Source organism: Eurytemora carolleeae, unplaced genomic scaffold (assembly GCF_000591075.1).
Source record: "Eurytemora carolleeae unplaced genomic scaffold, Eaff_2.0 scaffold185, whole genome shotgun sequence".
NCBI classification, from domain to species: Eukaryota; Metazoa; Arthropoda; class Copepoda; order Calanoida; family Temoridae; genus Eurytemora; species Eurytemora carolleeae.
In genome coordinates, this window is record NW_019396153.1 from 160,264 (window position 1) to 180,073 (window position 19,810).

General features: G+C 32.3%; 1 protein-coding gene across 1 annotated transcript; it reads left to right on the plus strand.

Annotated features, from left to right (window-relative positions):
• Positions 1 to 1,018: 1,018 nt before the first annotated feature.
• LOC111696609 (utrophin) lies at positions 1,019 to 19,637 on the plus strand. Its single transcript, XM_023466252.1, has 12 exons — positions 1,019 to 1,245; positions 12,555 to 12,660; positions 13,980 to 14,080; positions 14,566 to 14,668; positions 15,000 to 15,122; positions 15,550 to 15,839; positions 16,131 to 16,227; positions 17,077 to 17,171; positions 17,514 to 17,941; positions 18,246 to 18,504; positions 18,583 to 19,165; positions 19,263 to 19,637. Exons 1-12 carry the CDS (start codon positions 1,154 to 1,156, stop codon positions 19,527 to 19,529), a joined length of 2,544 nt encoding a protein of 847 aa, XP_023322020.1. The 5' UTR covers positions 1,019 to 1,153; the 3' UTR covers positions 19,530 to 19,637.
• The last annotated feature ends 173 nt before the right edge of the window (positions 19,638 to 19,810 follow it).

The window sequence follows — 19,810 nt, forward strand, 5'->3', positions numbered from 1 at the left end:
TATCAAGGAGTTTTAACTCCCCCACAACTGTGAAACTTCATGTAAGACGACATTCAATAAAGTTACATGTAATTTTTTTCCAAAAATGACCGTTTTGATAAAGTTCGTCGTTTCGTTAACGATCGTTAACGACGACCCTTCATTAACGATCGTTAACGACGACCCTTCGTTTACGATCGTTAACATAATTGTCAATAAATTTGTTTTTAAAAAACAATCAGATAAAAAACGGTCGCAAATCGTTTTAATACAAACGATCGTTTTCAAAAACGATCGATATTCGTTTTCTAAAAGTTCAAAACGAGTGGGTCGTTTTTAAAAACGATAGTTTTTTTCCGAAAACGAAACGATCGTTTTTGAAAACGAAAAAAAAACTATCGTTTTTGAAAACGAAAAAAAAACGTTCGTTTAACGATCGTTTAACGATCATTTACAAAAACGATTAACAACCCTATTCATGACACTTTTCCTAAGTTCATAACGATTATTACACATCACTGAATACTAAAATTTAATCTGAAGATGAGGAAATATTTTTCTTTTGCTGATATAATGATATTGTTAATTTTAAAATTCAGTGATGGTGATGGACCAAACCTCTGTAGAGTAAAAAAGTAGATGTTAGTTCCACATTTATTGAAAATATATTTCGGTCTGGGTTGACCCTCGTCAGTTCTTGAGATTGTTTCTTCACAAAGATTAAAGTTTCAACCTAAAAAATTGTGCATGTTTATAATTCCATAATAAAGTTTATACCACAAAAGCGTACATACACTAATTAAGTATTTTAAACTCTATATTTTAATATATATAAAAAAGTAGATTTATAAACACACATATATATCTTATTTACCTCCCCCCTGTATTATACCCCTGTAGCCCGAAACACACGTTAATATCTCCAGGGGCAGGTACCTCCCCCCCACCCTCTGCAGTTTACTCTAGTCCCGTCCTAACCCCACTAAGTCCTCAGGTGAGCTGACGCGCATGCGCAATCATTATTTTCCAAAGCTTTGAAACTTGTGGCGGTTACGTTAGTTTCGATTCAGCTCTCAGGCTTTCAACCCCTCGTTGCGAGCGTTAAAATTTCTTTAACGTTACGTTAAACGTAATGTTATAAACGCAATCTTGGTGATATATTAATATATTAAAAATGAGTGATATTATCCGAATTAACGGTTGGGTTCGCAAACTAACTGGAACCGGTACAGTTTATTATGTAAAGAGAAAGACTGGAGAGACAAGGTAAAAATAATAAAAAGTAAATAATTAGGTCTAACTTTTAAACTATGGAGTCTTTCATTGTAAGATTAAAAGAAATTAGCAGGGTTTAAATTAAATAACCAATGTTTAAGATGAAACACGGATAGATTATAACTTCATAATTTGCTGTTCTTTATGACCCTCTAAGTTCTGAAAATCGTTAAAAATATTTCTCTTCTTTTTCTAGCCTTTTTACTACATACACGTGCATGAGGGTGTACGTACTTGAAAAACCATTAAAATCGCGGATTTCCGCTTTTGCGTAGCAAAGTTTCTGGTTGTAAAGTGTGCAAGTTGGTTTGCAAATATTAATATGGTTTGCAGATTTTAAACTAACCACCAAGGTTCAGAAGACGAGTTTCCTTGCACTAACAAATAATAGTTTTCTAAAAAGAAAAATTGTCTTTATTTAACAATTTTTACATCTATATTATTTTTCAAAACGATTTAAGATTTTAACAAGGAATTCTTTTATATTGAGTTTTTGATAAATATCCTGAGATTTGATATAAAAAATTCGACACAGTTTTATTTCGTTTATTATATTAGTAAATAAAAAAATTAACCTATATATGATTGATTCTAGATGAAATATTACTAAGAAGTTTAGGTTTAATGAAAGAGATGTTATTATACATTTCAAGATTCTATTGAATATATGACAGATTTCACATCGTATATGAATAAATATTTATATACTCTATAGAATAAATTCTAATAAATTGTATAGACTACAATACACGTATTGTATAGACTACAATTCATGTATTGTATACTTTTATCTTTGATAAATAATGAAATCAAAATAGGATGGCCCAAAAAGTTGCTAATAAATGGAAAGTTAGAATTCTAAGTGTTATAGTATATATCATACATCATAAGACTGTTTTATGCTGTTAACACTTTTCTACCGCAACTTAATTTATATACAGTCAAAAATCTCTGGATAAGTCGTCAATACTTCATTGTCTTAAAAAGGAATCAGAGCTGGGAACTTTAGAATGGATAACCTTTAATCCCAACTGCTTAATCTTAATATCCACTGTGGAAACTTTAAATTTTAGTCCGTAATCAACTCTTTTCTCTCTCTTTCAATATCCGTACATTTTTTTCTCTCGAAAGAGTGTAGGAATATAGTTCGTAAATTGTATTGACCATTGACAGCCTTGAAAATAAATTCTATCGAATGAGAGACCTCCGCAATTTCTAACAAATAAAGAATTTGTTGTCTGCCATTTTGTAAATTAATCGGTAAAGAAAAATATGTAAAAATATATAATACGTTCAAGAAAACGAACAAATCTGGCGTTCCTAGAATCAAATTTGTTGAACTAAATGATTAATCTCGAGACTAACATAATCTCGAGATTATGTTAGTCTCGAGATTAGCAAAAAGAGAGGATTAAGCATTAATCTCGATATCTACCATTCTAAAGTTCCTAGCTCTGCTGAATGTATTTTTGTGTGCTAGAAATTATAACTTTTTTCCGAATCATTTTTGATTGTGATTTGTGACTTTATTATATGTAAGTGCCAAAGTTAGCGTCTAAATTGTATTTAATGAAACACTCTGTATCTAACACCCTTCATGAAACACTCTGTATCTAACACCCTTTATGAAACACTCTGTATCTAACACCCTTCATGAAACACCCTGTAAGAATATCTTGAATAGTTAAATTGTGACAGTTCATCTTCCTTTGCCCCAAACCTTTGTTCTAAATGCAATCTTCAGATCAATACCCCCCCTTCATATCCACTCGTACCACAACAGATTTATTGAAAATATATTTCGGTCTGGGTTGACCCTCGTCAGTTCTTGAGATTGTTTCTTCACAAAGATTAAAGTTTCAACCTAAAAAATTGTGCAACACTTCAACTCAAAAATTTGAATCTTCCTTGGTTCGACCAATTTTAAAATGATCTTTAAAATCAAGAAAACTTCGAAAATTTCGCTATAAAATGAAATATCCATGATTTCNACCCCCTCTCCCTCCTGTATTCAGTTATTTTATGATATTTTGTAAATGTTATCAGTGCACCCCCCCCTCTCCCTCCTGTATTTAACTACGATTCTCTCCCTTGAGAATTGAGTATGGATAATTCACCTGCACCAATAGTTTGTACTTTATGACAAAATATTGATGAATAATGGGTATTTTCCAACCTTATGTGGAGGATTTCACTGCTAAGCCTCTCATCTTACACACATGAATACAATACTATTATATGTTATGTTCTGTGTTAGTATTTCAGCACCTGTACCCCCCTCCCCCCACCCGATTCAATCTATAAACCCCTCACTATATTTCAGTATATTTAAATAATACTATTTTGAAATGAACCAGACAAATTGTATCACTTTTTGAAATACCGAGCTTCGGTATTTTTAAAGAGTTTAGTCGGATATTTTATTAAATTAGAGCGTAGCTAGTTTAAATTAAGTATAAGGTTTATAATATAATCGATCACTTTTTGTCCTATGTAGTTCTTACGCTTTGATTATTGAGATATTAAATAAGGACGCATTTTTAATTATTGTTTTAGCTTTTCAAAGTATTACATTTTCCGAAAAAAATAATTTTCTTCATTTTTACTAATACAGAAGAGATTGATTAAAGTTGATTAAAGTATTTCCTTACATCAATTAATAGATAAATATTGAACAAAGATAATAAATATTACTGATACAATATGGTTTAATATCATACCGGATATACGGGTAAATAGGCAGATAGATAAATATATAGATTTATATATAGATAGATAGATATACTCAAGGAGATATTCAATATCTCCTTGTATATACTGAAAGCAAAATCGATTAATACAATATATATTTATTTTATAAGATTTACACATTCAAATTTGATCGGTAAATGTATAAGATATACAAATTTTATCATCAAATATTAAATTTAAAATTGAGAAAATTCTGAGGAGAATTAACTGTCATACCAAATTGTTTGTATTAATTAGATAAAGACTTTATACGGATAGTTGTTAGATAGATAGATAGACGGATAAAGAACGGGGATAGTAGGTTAGAAAGATAGTGGTGTACCGGAAACACCCATGGGCGGAGATTTTAACGGAAACCTTGTTCTCTCTCTCCAACTATGTAACTATAAACAAATTGGAAACATGTTTTATTTTATTTCGCGCGTTAGTTTTTTCTTTTTCTTATTTATATTTAAGGGACTTTTAGACGACCAGCCCCCGATTTAAAGATTCACAACGGTACCCATAACATAAATTGGTTCAGCCTGCTTATAAAAAGTCTCATCAATTTTTAAGACAGGGTTGACTTTGAACTGTTGTAACGCCTTGGCTTTGATTTTACCGCTCTAACTCACTCATGCTTTTCTTTAGCCCTTTACATGTACATTTTAGCACTGTAAAGTACTTTTTGTTAGCTTTGTTTTTAAAGAAGCAATTGGCAAAATTCTCATTGCTTGAGAGCTTAAGACCTTTAAATCACGGTGTTGTATGATCAAGTTTTAACTTTAGAAAACTGTGTTTTTAATTGATTATTATATTTTTTGGGTCTTTCCCCAAATGACTTGTGTATGTTTGCTGCAAAAAACAATTGAATAATTATCAGAATTAAACACTTTCAGTGCTCAAGCTAAAAAACGATGATATCTGCCTCATAATTTATCAGTTTTTAAGATTACTGTACTGAAGCGGGCATGCCTATAGCTCTAGCAATAAAAGGTCATCTGAAATTAAAATTTGAAATTTCTGTTCTTTCTGAAAATATTTCATTGTATTCACTTTATTCTTAATATTTTCTATTTCCTAAAAGTTGTGTTTTATTCATTAGAATTAGTTAAGGAACCAAACATTTACTCAGAGTTAAGGAACCAAACATTTACTCAGAGTTAAGGAACCAAACATTTACTCAGAGTTAAGGAACCAAACATTCACTCAGAGTTAAGAAATAAAACATTTACTTAGACTTAAGGAACCAAACATTTACTTTGAGTTAAGGAACCAAACATTTACTCAGAGTTAAGGAACCAAATATTTACTCAGAGTTAAGGAACCAAATATTTACTCAGAGTTAAGAATTTACTCAGAGTTAAGGAACCAAATATTTACTCAGAGTTAAGAAACCAAACATTTACTCAGAGTTAAGGAACCAAACATTTACTCAAAGTTAGGGAACCAAACATTTACTCAGAGTTAAGGAACCAAACATTTACTCAGAGTTAAGGAACCAAACATTTACTTAGAGTTAAGGAACCAAACATTTACTTAAAGTTAAGGAACCAAACATTTAGTCAGAGTTAAGGAACCAAACATTTACTCTGAGTTAAGTTCAGGAAGGCATTTAACATATTTCTACACAACTGTTTGCTTTTTTTGTGTCATCACACTGGCCTATTCCAATTTGTTCTTTTTTATTATTTCTTAAACATAATTGTCTACAATCTTAATCATTTCCGTTTTTTTAGATCCATGCAATATTTTTAAATTTTTATTTTTGATCAATACAAGGTTAGGGAACAAACTACAAAAAAAGAAGTTTTCTTTTTTTCTTAAGAAAATGCAATAAAAGTAAGAATCCGTTTTAGATTAAAGTTGAATTAATTATCATTTTGTTTTTGCTTTGCATGAATTATTTTGCAAATCAAGAAGATTAATATATAATATAAATTTAAATTCAAAATATATTTTTTTGACATGTGTAAAAAGTGAGTTGAGCTTCCGGCAAGTTTTATTGTATTTTATGTGAATTTAGTTGATTTTTACGACAATAGTTTTGATGAGTATGGTTTGTGGTCTAGAGGATATATAACAGGAAATACGAATTTTTTGGTTTTGGCAATTTTTAACCGCAGCGAGGTTTAGTTTAATCTTTGATGCACCTACTTTATAGTTGCAGTTTTAATGCATACAAATTATAAAGTATCGTGATTTATTGTTTTATGTGTCTAATTTTTGTTGTTGAAAAATCATTAAAACAAAGCCAGAAGTGATTGAATTTTATTACTAGTAAGTATATCGTGACCCAACTACCTTTGAACGGAACCTTTTCTTTCCTAAATAATATTAACCCACCGTAATTGCAGTATATTGTGTTCTGTATGTAAACATAGACTGAACTTTCTTATAGACAAATACTGCCCTTTTTAAATCAGAAATACTTATGACGGAGGAAGCCAGGGTTATACGGTGGAAATACAGCGTATTGTAAAATTACTTTTATTAAAAGATGTTAAGCACCACGGGGCACGGAGAGGTATGTAATCCTTAAAAAATTTGGACTCTTAACATAACAGATTTCAATAATTGAAAATTGAAATTGCAGTAAAATAGCATGGCAAAGAAATACATGACATTGCTTTTTACTTGTATTAATTTACTTGCATTGGTAATGAACAATTGAAAGTCAAACTACAACCTCTTAAGTTTCTATAAATGACGAGCAGCCCCCTTTTTCACTGAACTTTAATTCATTAGTTCATGTTGTAGGTATTGTGGGTCTAATGTTTTGTTTGCTAATGTTAACCCAATCGGAAGTCCTGAATATGACCCGGAGGGGGGAGGGCGGGGGGTAGTCTTGAAAATAAATAAACAAGTAAACATGTTATTGTACGTTTACTCTTCTCCTTTCACTACCCTGCAGCTACTTGACTACTATATAGTAGAATGACACTTGACTTATCAAACATTCAATCGATTATATCCAATGATGCAGATTGTTTTTTCCCTTTCGGAATGAATTTAAAAACTTGTTAAACCTAATTTTTAAAACCTTTTTTTTTGTAAATGTTGCAAAACATTCAAACCGCTTTTTCAAATTCACTAATTCACAATGCTCCTTAATACTTTCCCCTACTCTCGATCTCTCTTTACCCATTGTTACTGCCTATCTCTTGAGCTATCAAGAATTCCCCCCCCCTCGCTTAGATTTGTAGATTTGTATCTATATCACCCTGTAAATCTCAATTTATCCGTTTAAATCCTGTAAATCCAAACAAATTTTAGTATATTTCGAAATCTTTAAATTTATATATTTCTGGTTAAATATTCCAAGATATCACCCTAATGGGACTGTATGTGTAAACGTAGTTTCAAGTCATCCTCAATCGAAAGAGTGGCATATTAGATTCACAACGGTACCCTTTAAACCTTTTCTTATTCTCTCGATAAATTGACTATTTAAATGTGTTATCTCTGATTTACGCTACAGAGACAAGGAAGGAAATTGCCTGAATTAAACATGTTTTAAAAAGGAAAAACGATAATTTTCGAATACGGAAGAATATATTTAGATGGAGGTTTAAAGAGTAAACTTGTGAATTGGACATACCATGGTGGGGTGGGGGGGGGGGGTGGGAAGTCCACAGCCCCTTGAAGAAGGAAATTAAACATTAAGCTATTCTCGTCTATCTGTTTCTAATTCTGTCTGTCTGTCTGTATGTCTGTCTGCTGTGAGTCGGTACGTCCCTTTCTCTGGCTCTCTCTGCATGGTTTCATTGTCAGAGCTCTCAAATATTTCATTCCTATATAATCTCCTTTATCTAAACATTTCTATCTTATCTATCTCTCTATATAACTATTAATCTAAATATTTATCTATCTAACTTTCTTTTTATCAAGCTATCTATCTATTTACTTTTCTTGCTATAATCTAACTTTTTTATCAATTTATTCATCTTCTTATTTAGAAAATTGCACATCAATTTTCTTTTCTTACTATATCTGTACGTTTAATTTTCTTTTTCAATTATCTCTATTTATTTTTATCTAACTATCTATCTAACTATTTATCTTTTCCATATCCGTTCTAACAATATTTATAATTCTTATTTTTACATATATATTAATGAAACCAAAACTTGAAACAAACCTTGAAAACATTCTATTTTGTTTGTGTTTTGTTTTCTAACGTTAGCAGTTTTCCTTGCAAGCTAAATACATATTGTGTTTATGAAATTTTTAAAGCTTAAAAAGACTATTTGACGTCTAAAGATTATTCTAATCTATTACTATTAAGAGATTATCTCAACTATAGAACAGAGTATAGCAGAGCCTAGTTATTCCATCATATTATTATAGTATGTCAATGCTCCTTCAATTATTGTATAGCATTTACGTTCAATTCCGTTAAGCAAGCATCATTTTACAAACAGTATTACATCATTTATGGAGAAAGTTTAAGGATTTTCACCGTAAATCAAGTGACCTTCCATTTGTAAAAATGGCGTGTTATATTCACAACGCAACCCTTGAAACATTTGTCTAGTCAAAGATGAATGAGATATCTTGTTTTACTTAAAATTGATTATTTTCAATTGTGTGTATTTAAATTGAAGAGAAATGGGGAGAAAATTTTATAGAAAACAGCGATATCTTCCTCATTGTTACACAGATAAGGGTCATTGATTCATAGATTAAGGGGTTCTCATTGGTACACAGATTGGGGGTTTCTCATTGGTACACAGATTGGAGTTTTCTCATTGGTACACAGATTGGGGGTTTCTCATTGGTACACAGATTTGGGGTTTCTCATTGGTACACAGATTGGGGGTTTCTCTTTGGTACACAGATTGGGGGTTTCTCTTTGGTACACAGATTGGGGGTTTCTCTTTGGTACACAGATCAGGGATCTCACTTTGGTACACAGATTGGGGGTTTCTCATTGAGTCACAGATTGGGGGTTTCTCATTGGTACACAGATTGGGGGTTTCTCATTGAGTCACAGATTGGGGGTTTCTCATTGGTACACAGATTAAGGGGTTCTCATTGGTACACAGATTGGGGGTTTCTCTCTGCTACACAGATTGGGGGTTTCTCTTTGGTAGAGTATTGTTGTGAATCGGATAAGCCACATTTACAAACGGAAAGCCACTTATTGCTACGTCTATAGTCTCTTCAAAGGGAGTGTTCACGAAAAATGAAAGGAGGTAAGGATTACGGTGAAAATAAGCACTTTGGATCGTTACTAATCGTACCTCTATCTGTTGCGTCTATAAGGAGAAAATTGTTAAAAACGACTTGAACCAAAGAACGTAGAGTCCATACAAATTGAGAAAGTTGCTATGTACGACGCACAACGCAAAATAATCAATTTAATTTCAAACAAATCATTCAGATATTAGAACCTAAAGTAATCGATTATTTTTCGACGCATTCGTATATGGTTAATATTTCATAGTATTTGTTAATTTTTTATATACAGTGCTCTGAAAATAACTTTTTTCCGCTAGGTGTCTCTGCCACTTTTAATCATTCAAACTATCGAGAGCTGAGACATCTGGCGGCCAACTATTTCGGCGTTTTAAGGCATTGTAAATAAAACGAATTTTTAATATTAACTATTTACGAATGCATAGAAAAATAATCGATGACTATAGGTTGTATAATATCTGAATGATTTGTTTAAAATCAATTTGATTTTTTACGATCCGGTTTGTATATTGCAATTTTCTGAATTAGTAAGGACACTACGTTCTTCAGTATAAGTCGTTTTTAACAGTTTTTTCCTTATAGACGCAAAAGATAGAAGTAGGATTAGTAGGGATCAAAAGCGATTATTTTTCGCTGTAAACCTATACCCCCTTTAATTTTTCGAGAACAGTTACTTTAAATTTCAAAAAATAAACGTGCAAACGTGATATTTCAAGTTTCATGCGTATCTATAATTAACATAAAAATATACTTTCATCAAATGTACATGACAAATTACAAGAGACAAAAGAGTTTGAATCTTGATTACGAATCTAATCTGATAATTAATTAAAACAAATTATCAATTGTTATCTCACTTTAATTCAGCTCAAGGTGAAATTCAAGGAGACCTTTAGACTTTTGGATACTTAATCCTATCGGAGCAATATTTAATCTTATTATACCCTACACTGCAAACAAGTTACATGTAAATCCAAGTTTTAGGACAAGTCAGGCGGATACGTTTTTAATCACTTTATAAATGTCGTACTTTTCTCTAATATTGAAATGTAGCCAATCATGGGGGCGCAATAAATCCCAGTACAGTACGAGTATTGAATCGGACCGGTACGAATTTAGTAGAGCTTCCATAATCCCTGATGTTTTCAGATGGCAGTGCCTTGAACTGTCACCATTTGATCCAATCAAAACTGTAAACTTATAAATATTTAATCATAGCAGACCCCTGAACCTTAAGATATTTAATCCTAGCTGAAACCTGAACTTTAAGATATTTAATCCTAGCTCTAACCCTTTAAATATCTTATCCAAGATAAACCTCGAACTTAATGTGATGCAATTTTTTAAGACAAATTAATGTAGAAGTTCTTTTTCTGTTGGAAAAGAATGCTAAGGCTTGCCATTTTCTTGCTCACAACTCCTTACATTTACTTTTATTATTTTTATGTCAGCGTTAGAACAGGAAGAACCTTTAAATACTCAGTTTTTTCTTTTCTTGTTGATCCTTCTGTGAAAACTGCTAGACAATCCATTATCTTTTTACATGCAAATATATAAATTACAATGGTGGGGAAGTATATAATACTGGGAAGATGAGTAGGAAAGGTTAAATCTATCTAACCTTACTGTATAGTACTGTAGAAACCTTGACACGCAATTTCTACCATAAAAACACTATTATTGTAATTGACCTAAAATCCACCAAATAAGGGATATTTAAAAATGGATTTACTTCCTAGTTTTGTTTATATTGTGAAGGCTATGAGGCGTGTATGGATAAACATGAAATAATTAAAGTTACCCATCCCACAAATATATACCAGGATACCACTCAATAACGGTTCATATAGCTCACCAGTAACATGGGATGGATTTGAAATTTTAAACATTGAGATAAACAGATTATCAAATACCACATTTATTCTCTTACACAATATAAATCTTCAAGTGCTCGTTGTGTTTCTAATTCCAAATATTGTTGTATTTTATAATGTTTATCTGCACAAATAGGTGTATTAACCCTGTTAAGGACTTTTAATCCTAACGTTTAGAACTAAACAATTCCTTTTAGTTTCACATTTGATCCTTTTTCAACCCCATCTTTGAACATTCAACAACTGAAAAAAAATATGGTCAACAATATGTTTTTTTTTTCTTACTTTTTCTGCTGAACTTTTTGTCACCTGCCTCCCTGGCCCTACTTTATTTAATCTTATCTTAAACAAACACGATAATATGGATTAAATCGTTTCATGTAGAGGTGAACATTAAACAAACTTTTTTACTCAAACCTTAGATAATTCGTTCTATAGCGCATGCATATTACAGACATTAAATACTTAAACATCAAATGTGAATCTCAATATAACATGCAAAATAGCATGTATTTAACTAGTAAACCTACTTGTTTTAGGATATACTAGAGCATGAAAACAAAATGATCTTAAGTCATGTATAAGTCACAAAAATCAAATCACTGTAGCAAAGTAGCTTTGATTTCCTCTCAGAAAAGTTTTATCAAAGCATCAACTAAGAGACCATTAAATAGTTACAATTGTCTATTATGGTGCTGAGTCTTGTTTTGCAATTTTATAGTCGATTAAATTGAAAACTGATTTAATGATATTATTAGTTAACGACCACCTAAAACTCTTTAAAAATCAATATTAGGGAACTTCAATGTAAGAGAAAAACAATAGATAGTCGTCACTAATAGCTAATCTCTCCCCCCCCCCAAGCTTCCAACTTCACTAATCACTAATAGCTAATCTCCCCCCCCCCAGCGTCCAACTTCACTAATCACTAATTCCAATATTTTGCTTAAATATGTATGAATTACAGAGAGTGCATTGAAGCATAGGTCTAATAGACGTTTCTATTGTAATTCATCCATTTAAAGACTTGGTCAAGCAGTTAATTCAATTGCCCTCTTTTATTGCCAATATTAAGGTTAAGTGCACTTTCTTCACTTCCCCTTGATCAAAAGAAAGAGGAGGGGAGGTGTATTTGAATTTTTTTTTCAGGAGAAATCTCAGATTGAAATGTGTTTACATATTTACGTGTTATTAATTAAATAACGATAATATAGCTTATCTTTTCTACAAGTGCAATGAATGTGTTTCTAAACTTTAAAAAAAATTATTTTGAAAGACTTGCATGTTAATGAAATATGAGAATGATATCTTTTTGTGTGGGAAATATTTAATGATAATTATAAAAAAATATTTTCATGTCTCAAATTTTATATCATAATTTTTTAATTCGTATTTTTAACTTTATTTTCATGTTAAAGATGATGTTTATTAAAATGAAATAAAATATTAAATAATTAACATAAAGCTTGATCAAATAAAATACTTTGTTTTTAGATGGGATCATCCTGGTTTAACTCTGGCGTTGGAATCACTGTGTAAATATGACAACATTAGATACGCTGCTTACAGATTATCCTCAAAACTACTCTCCTTGTCAGAGGTAAATATTAGATACGCTGCTTACAGATTATCCTCAAAACTACTCTCCTTATCAGAAGTAAATTTTTTTATCATCTGAAATAATGGTATTTGTATCTATATGTTATAACTTGCGAGCCCGGCGCTCCCCAGCCTCCAAGTTACTCATAGTTACTCCCGCCGTTTACCCGCACTTGGTCAATTTTACCGGGAAACTAAATTTTCGACCGACTTAGAATTTCAAAACCAAAACACACAAACAGACAAACAAGATTACAACTTAATACATAAAGATAATAGATATCACTTAAATTTAGCAATGTTCAAGACTTGATCGATTTTCAGTTGTCACAACGCTTTGGATCTTGAGTTTACTGGACTAATTCACAAATGCTCTTCTGTAGCCCTAGTCTTGTATATTTTAAAACTGTAAATCATTTGTTTTTAGCCTTAATTTTTAAATCATTAACGTTATATTACAGTATTAAAGGCGAAACAAAGGAATTGAGTCTTTAACACAAACTTTTAATTTATAATCACTATTTCTTTGGAACCCAATGTCGTAAATCTTTGATATTTCAAACTTATATTATTTGATCTAACAGAATTCATAGTTTGAAATATCTAAGGTCTACGACATTGGAAACCAAAGATAGGGTTTAGAAAAGCAGAGTTTGTGGCAAAGACTCAATTCCTTTAGTCAACGGTTAAAAACACAGAAAACGACATTTTATAAACATCAAAACGCGAAAAAAAATTAAGTTAAAAAATGTCAAGCAATTTAATGAGAAAACAACGAAATTTACCGTTTTTAGCTTTTTTTGTTAACGTTTTTAACCGTTAATTTTCTTTCGTTAACTATTTAAAAATTCATGGTTTTTGCCGTTCGTTAACGGACTCTTCCGTTAAATTTCGAAATCATCCGTTTCGTTAACGAAACTTTGCCCAGCCCTAGTTGTTGGGCACCCTGTCTATCCATTTTATTTATAAATATCTAATTGTTGGGCACCCCGTCTATACATTTTATTTATAAATATCTAATTGTTGGGGACCCTATCTATCCATTTTATTTATAAATTTCTAGTTGTTGCACACCCTGTCTATGCATTATATTAAAAATTTCTAGTTGTTGGGCACCCTGTCTATATATTATATTTATAAATATCTAATTGTTGGGAACCCTGTCTATATATTATATTTATAAATATCTAATTGTTGGGCACCCTGTCTATAAATTATATTTATAAATATCTAATTGTTGGGAACCCTGTCTATATATTATATTTATAAATATCTAGTTGTTGGGCACCCTGTCTATATATTATATTTATAAATATCTAGTTGTTGGGAACCCTGTCTATCTCCTTGAACCTACTGGTCAGCACAACATCCCATCATGGGATAGTTGCTCCGAGTATAATTCTAGACAGTCAGTTTATCAGGTAATTAATTAATGATTAATTTGCATAATTTTCCTGCACATTACTCTTACTTTCCTGATTTCTGAGCGAGAAAAAGTTGGATTCTTTTTTATTCGTTCATTTTTAAAAATGAGAAATGTTTTAATTACCATAATTGGAGAGTAGAAATCTAAATACAACGGATGTTTTGTGGTTAGTTTTGTATTCTTTATTTGCTATATATTTATGATCTTGTCTATCCAGATATATCCTACATGATCTATATATTCATGATCTTGTTCACTAGAGATATTCTTCATTATCTATATATTCATGATCTTGTCTATCCAGAGATATTCTTCATGATCTATATATTCATGATCTTGTTTATCTTGAGATATCCTTCATGATCTGTATATTCATGATCTTGTCTATCTAGAGATATCCTTCATGATCTGTATATTCATGATCTTTTTTATCTAGAGATATCCTTCATGATCTGTATATTCATGATCTTGTCTATCTAGAGATATCCTTCATGATCTGTATACAGCTGGAGGAGTTAGGAACTCCACTCTTCAACTCAACTCCACCATTTACTCTGAGGCAATGGCAAACCTTATTGAGCAGGTTGGTGCAAGAATATAGATTAACGTCTTTCTTAATAATTTTAATTAATAACAATTGACCATGTGCAAATCAAGAATTAAAGAAATTAATAAAGAATAAACAAATTTAACATTCCAAACTAAATGTTGGAATAAATATTTGATCAACATTTACATTTCTATTTCATGGGTCTTTAGAAACTAAAACGTATGGAACTTTTAATAGGATTTCAGGATGATGAAAAAATATATTACCAATTTTAGATTAAAGAAAAAATAACTGGAAATAATTTAATAAAATTTTAATTTAGTTTTGTTTTGATAAATCGATTAATTGTTTGTTTATTTTCTAGTTGTTAGATCCTGCACATCAGGGTGGGGTGACCAGCCTTGGCTTGAAAACTGTAATAGCAGTTTTCTCGCGCGCGCGCCTTAGAGAAAAACTGGTTTATCTCTTCAGAGAGCATGCACACAAGGTATAAGTTTATATTAAGTGCACTACGGAGCTTTAAATAAAAATAATTTAAAAAAGTTAATATTAAAATGTAGAAAATATAGGATTTCCTTGTTTGTTTTATGAATAAGTACCTAAGCTCTCGTTAAGAATTTCAAATTTTCTGTCAATTTAAATATCTTAGTAATGATCAAAATAAGCAGTCAGCCTTACATTAGAATAAACTCACTTGATTTTAGGTTCATAAATCTTAATTTTTGTTTTGGCTAACCAATTCTTAGTTCTGGCTAATTTATATATGGTTTAATTACCTTATCTTAGTTCTCTTAGTATAGCTAACTCTGATTTTGTTTTAGCTTACCAAAACTTAGATGCATAATTCAAAGCTAACTACATTGATTGTACGGTTAGCTTGGCTCATAGATACATGTTAATTTATCTTTATTTAGGGTATACTTGGACAGACCGAGTTGACCTACATGCTTTCAATACTCTCCAGAATCCCGGAGCTACTAGGAGAAGGTGTAATGTTCGGTAGTGGAGTAGTTGGCGGAGCTGTACACTCCGCCCTCCAGGTAGGTGGTGGCAGGGGCGTTACCCAGGAAGCCTGGTTATACTGGGCAGGTAGAGACCCTCCTGAACTGGTTTGGATGACGACATCCTATCGGCTTCTGTCTGGGAGTGGTGTGCGGCATGGTATCAGCTGTTCAGCCTGTTCAAGGGAGATCATTGGGCTCAGGTAAATCCTTGAAAAAAATGAATTATTTTTCGCACGAGATTGAGAACTGAATCTTTACCACAACCTCAAATTTTTTGCAACCTGTTGATGTCAACCTTTGATATTTCAACCTTAGACTATTGGATCTAACATAATTTACAGTAAATATCAAAAGTCTCTGCCATTGGGTTGCAATGATATAGGTATTAGATAATCAGAGTTTGTGGCAAGAATTCATTTCCTTAGTGTAAAATTATCTAAACTTCCTGCGCATATTTACAAAATATGAATTCAAATTTTATTATTGTTCAGATACCAGTGTTTACAGTGCCTGAATTATGATCTATGCCAGGGCTGCTTTTTTACCGGTGCATCAAGCAAAGGCCACAGACCTAAACATCCTGTACAGGTAGATCTGGTAGATACATAGTTAACATCCTGTACAGGTAGATCTGGTAGATACATAGTTAACATCCTGTACAGGTAGATCTGGTAGATACATAGTTAACATCCTGTACAGGTAGATATGGTTCATCTGGTAGATAGATAGTAAACATCCTGTACAGGTAGATCTGGTAGATACATAGTTAACATCCTGTACAGGTAGATATGGTTCATCTGGTAGATAGATAGTAAATATCCTGTACAGGTAGATCTGGTAGATACATAGTTAACATCCTGTACAAGTTGATCTGGTATATACATAGTTAACATTTGTATTTTTAATTTGTATTCAATCCCGTGTGGGTCTTTAATTCAATTATCTTTAAAAGATTACGGAGTTATCTATACATTTTTATTTAAAAAGAACCAAACTAAGTCAGCGTGAGGATATTCCATAGAATACTAAGTCTTGCATAAATCTAACCTAAGATTAGGTCTTCAAGCTGCATGCAATCATATTACCCATAAAATTCCGTTAAACGTTTCTGTTTTGAATATAGTCCTTAATGACATGCCAAATGATTTTAAAAAAATACAAGTGTAGTGAAATAGAGTGAAAAGTGCAGAATCAGATGTTCTGAGTCGTCTCTAATGCGCACGTCTCAAATTGTTCCAAAAAATTTCCATGCTTAAAATTATAAAAGTAAAAATCCACTCTCCAGTTTCTACTTCTATTAGTTAGTGACCGAGAAGGAGAATTTACATCTCGGTGAAAGAAAACCAATTCTTGGCAGAGAATGCATTTCCTCGAAAAATATATTAAAAGAAAATCTCCGCCTAATCTTCAATGCTTATATTTTGTTAAACTATTTAGGAGTATTGTTATCCGTCCTCGCGTGGAGATCAACTAAAAGCTGTACTCGCTACGCTTGTTAATAAAATCAAGCCAAAAGCTATTCTAAAACAAAGGTAAGTAAACTACTCAATATAATTATAAATGATAAGAAGGACTCTAGACTTATTTTCAAATTGTGTGTCCGATTCACTTTCAACCTTTGTCTGAGTACAAATGACTATTTTTGAGGTTTTCTATACATTATGTTATTGAAAAAAAAACTGCCAGAATTTAACCCTTTTCCAAATAGAAAAATCACATAATCAACCTCATTTTTGCTCAGTACAAGGTTTCAAGGGTACCGTTTTTATTCAAGTATTCCTCTCTAAATGCAGGGTGACTTACAATTACGCCTATACAGTCCCTTTACTTATGTCTGATATGTTTTAATTGTGATAACACAGATATCTGTTTAGGAAGAAGTTGACCCGCAAGCTGACCGTTGATAAATATGAAGGAATGAAGCTGGTTGAGCAGTATAGGAACAGTATTCAAGCAGCAGATAAACAGCTTTTCAAGATTCCGGAGCAGAGGGAGGGAACACTATCCCGTAAAGAACAGAGGGAGGGAACTCTATCCCGCCAAGAGCCGCTGAGAAAACCGCTTCGAAGACCCGGCTGTAAGAATGTTTCTCCCCGGGATGAACATGACTATGCTTCTCCTATGCCTCGTGGAGATATTCATAACAGTCACCATCTTCTCCGTCCCGGTTATCCTACCTTACCCCCCGGTCATCTCGGTCAGCCAGAATACCCAGGACATGCTGCTTACTCTAGTGAGGAGGATGGAGGTTATTCTCCAGTTTATGACAGGATATCTCCATCCTCTTCAGGATTCTGCTCAGGTAACAATTTTTTAATACACATTTTTCTAAATAATACAGTTCGACCCAAAAATCTGTGAAATATGAAGACGACATTGAGCAATCTTATTTGTATCTGATGGTATAAAGCAAGAAGTGAACTCTGTAGGTCTTTTAAAAAAATTCTGTGAACACTGCACAATTGATAAGTTTCATGTTTATTGAAAGATTTTAATATTTGGAATCTGGAATTGATAACTCCAGTACAACACTAACTGTCATTTATAGTTTAATATTTATAAAGCTTTAAAGAAAATCATATTTTCTATAATTATTTCATTTCCAGGATCAGACAGCCATTCCTCTGAAATAAGATCGAAAGAACAAAAAAACAACTCCCCGAAGCGCGAGAAGCCTCCTCGAAAAACCCGCGAAAAATCCTTCCGGAAAGCACAAGATGTCCGCACGACGGATGATATCTTGAAGAGTCGAGAGAGTGTAGTAGATCTAGAATGGGATGATGCAGGTATCCAGCTGAACGAGGATACTGATCAAGAACAGTTCTGGAGATATCAAGGGCAGGCTTTTGAGCACAGTATACTAAGGTTTGACACAAAATCTTAGTTTTAAAGAATTAATATTAAATATTTTTTAGATCTTTGAAATAATCCTTCCTTTTTTAGAAGAGATATTGACACGGGAGAAGTGGTTGTTTACAAACTACCAAACAAACCTGAATCGTCCAACAATACTCTGGACGAAAGAGACGAAATGCAAGGGACGCCTACCCTAAATAAGGATGAAATATTTAGTATTATCGGTCATTTAGAAAATGATGAAAAACGTTTGACCGCAAAGCTGCGACGTTCCCCTGACCTTGTCAAACCGATCACAGAGGCACAGGAGCAACTCAAGCGATTAATAAATCTTATGTTTGACATTTTTGGACCAAAACAGCTGCCGGAGGATACAGAGGTAGACAAACAGCTGAATCTAACCGGGATCAATGAAGAGAGCCTGAAGACGACATTTGATGATCAGCATCAGGTTGAAAGCACACGACTGGACGGAGAGAATAATTATACTCCGAAACAGTTCAAACAATCTGATTTTGTATTCTCTCCGATAGTGTTTGATACAGAACAGGATAATAATGGAGAACAGACGAATGATGAGACAGACGGAAACTTTGATCTGTCCTTCACTAGATATCAGCTGTCAGATCTGACAGATAGGTTGGGAGGAACGGGACTCTCATACTCTAAGGTAAACATTCAAATTTTTATATTTTTTAAAAATCAGTGTTCCACTTTCTGGGCGTCTAAAAGTGTTGCCTGTAAATTTTCATCTTGTAAATTTTTAGACATCGCTGCTAGAGATATCTGAGAAGCTCCGTGATGCTGCTCCCTCCGATATATCAGGAAGCTGCAAGGAAGCTGTAGACGAGCTGGAGCATTTAATGCACAGCTTAAACAATCTTTTTGAAATTTTTTCCCCCAAATCCTTACAAAATAATTCGTCGGACGAAACTGCGGACGAATCCGTTGATACCGGAGAATCAGGACGAGTGTTGAAAATTGTTGCTGAAATTAACAAATTACTCGGAAATACCAAAGAAACTAAAATTTGATTTGTAAATATATAAACTGTTATAAATCTACACAATTACATACATGCATAAATTATATAACTTAAAGTTTAACTGTAAATATAAATTAAATAAATTATAATCTACTCATTTGAATTTTTAAAATCTAAATTAACATATTTGATTCGTGTTTAATCTATCGATCTAGACATTTTCGTCGACTTGATCGGCCTGTTTGTAGAATAAAAGTTCCTTTGGGACTCTAACAACTCCAGAATTGGTTTGTGGCTGCAGGTCACGTGGATTTAACGGTTCTGTCAATA

Excerpts from the sequence above, each read along its gene's own strand:
- LOC111696609 (XM_023466252.1), top strand. The coding sequence starts at position 1,154 with ATGAGTGATATTATCCGAATTAACGGTTGGGTTCGCAAACTAACTGGA. Across the intron at positions 15,840-16,130 it reads AGGGAGATCATTGGGCTCAG|ATACCAGTGTTTACAGTGCC; the intron begins GTAAATCCTTGA and ends ATTATTGTTCAG. Across the intron at positions 19,166-19,262 it reads CGGGACTCTCATACTCTAAG|ACATCGCTGCTAGAGATATC; the intron begins GTAAACATTCAA and ends GTAAATTTTTAG.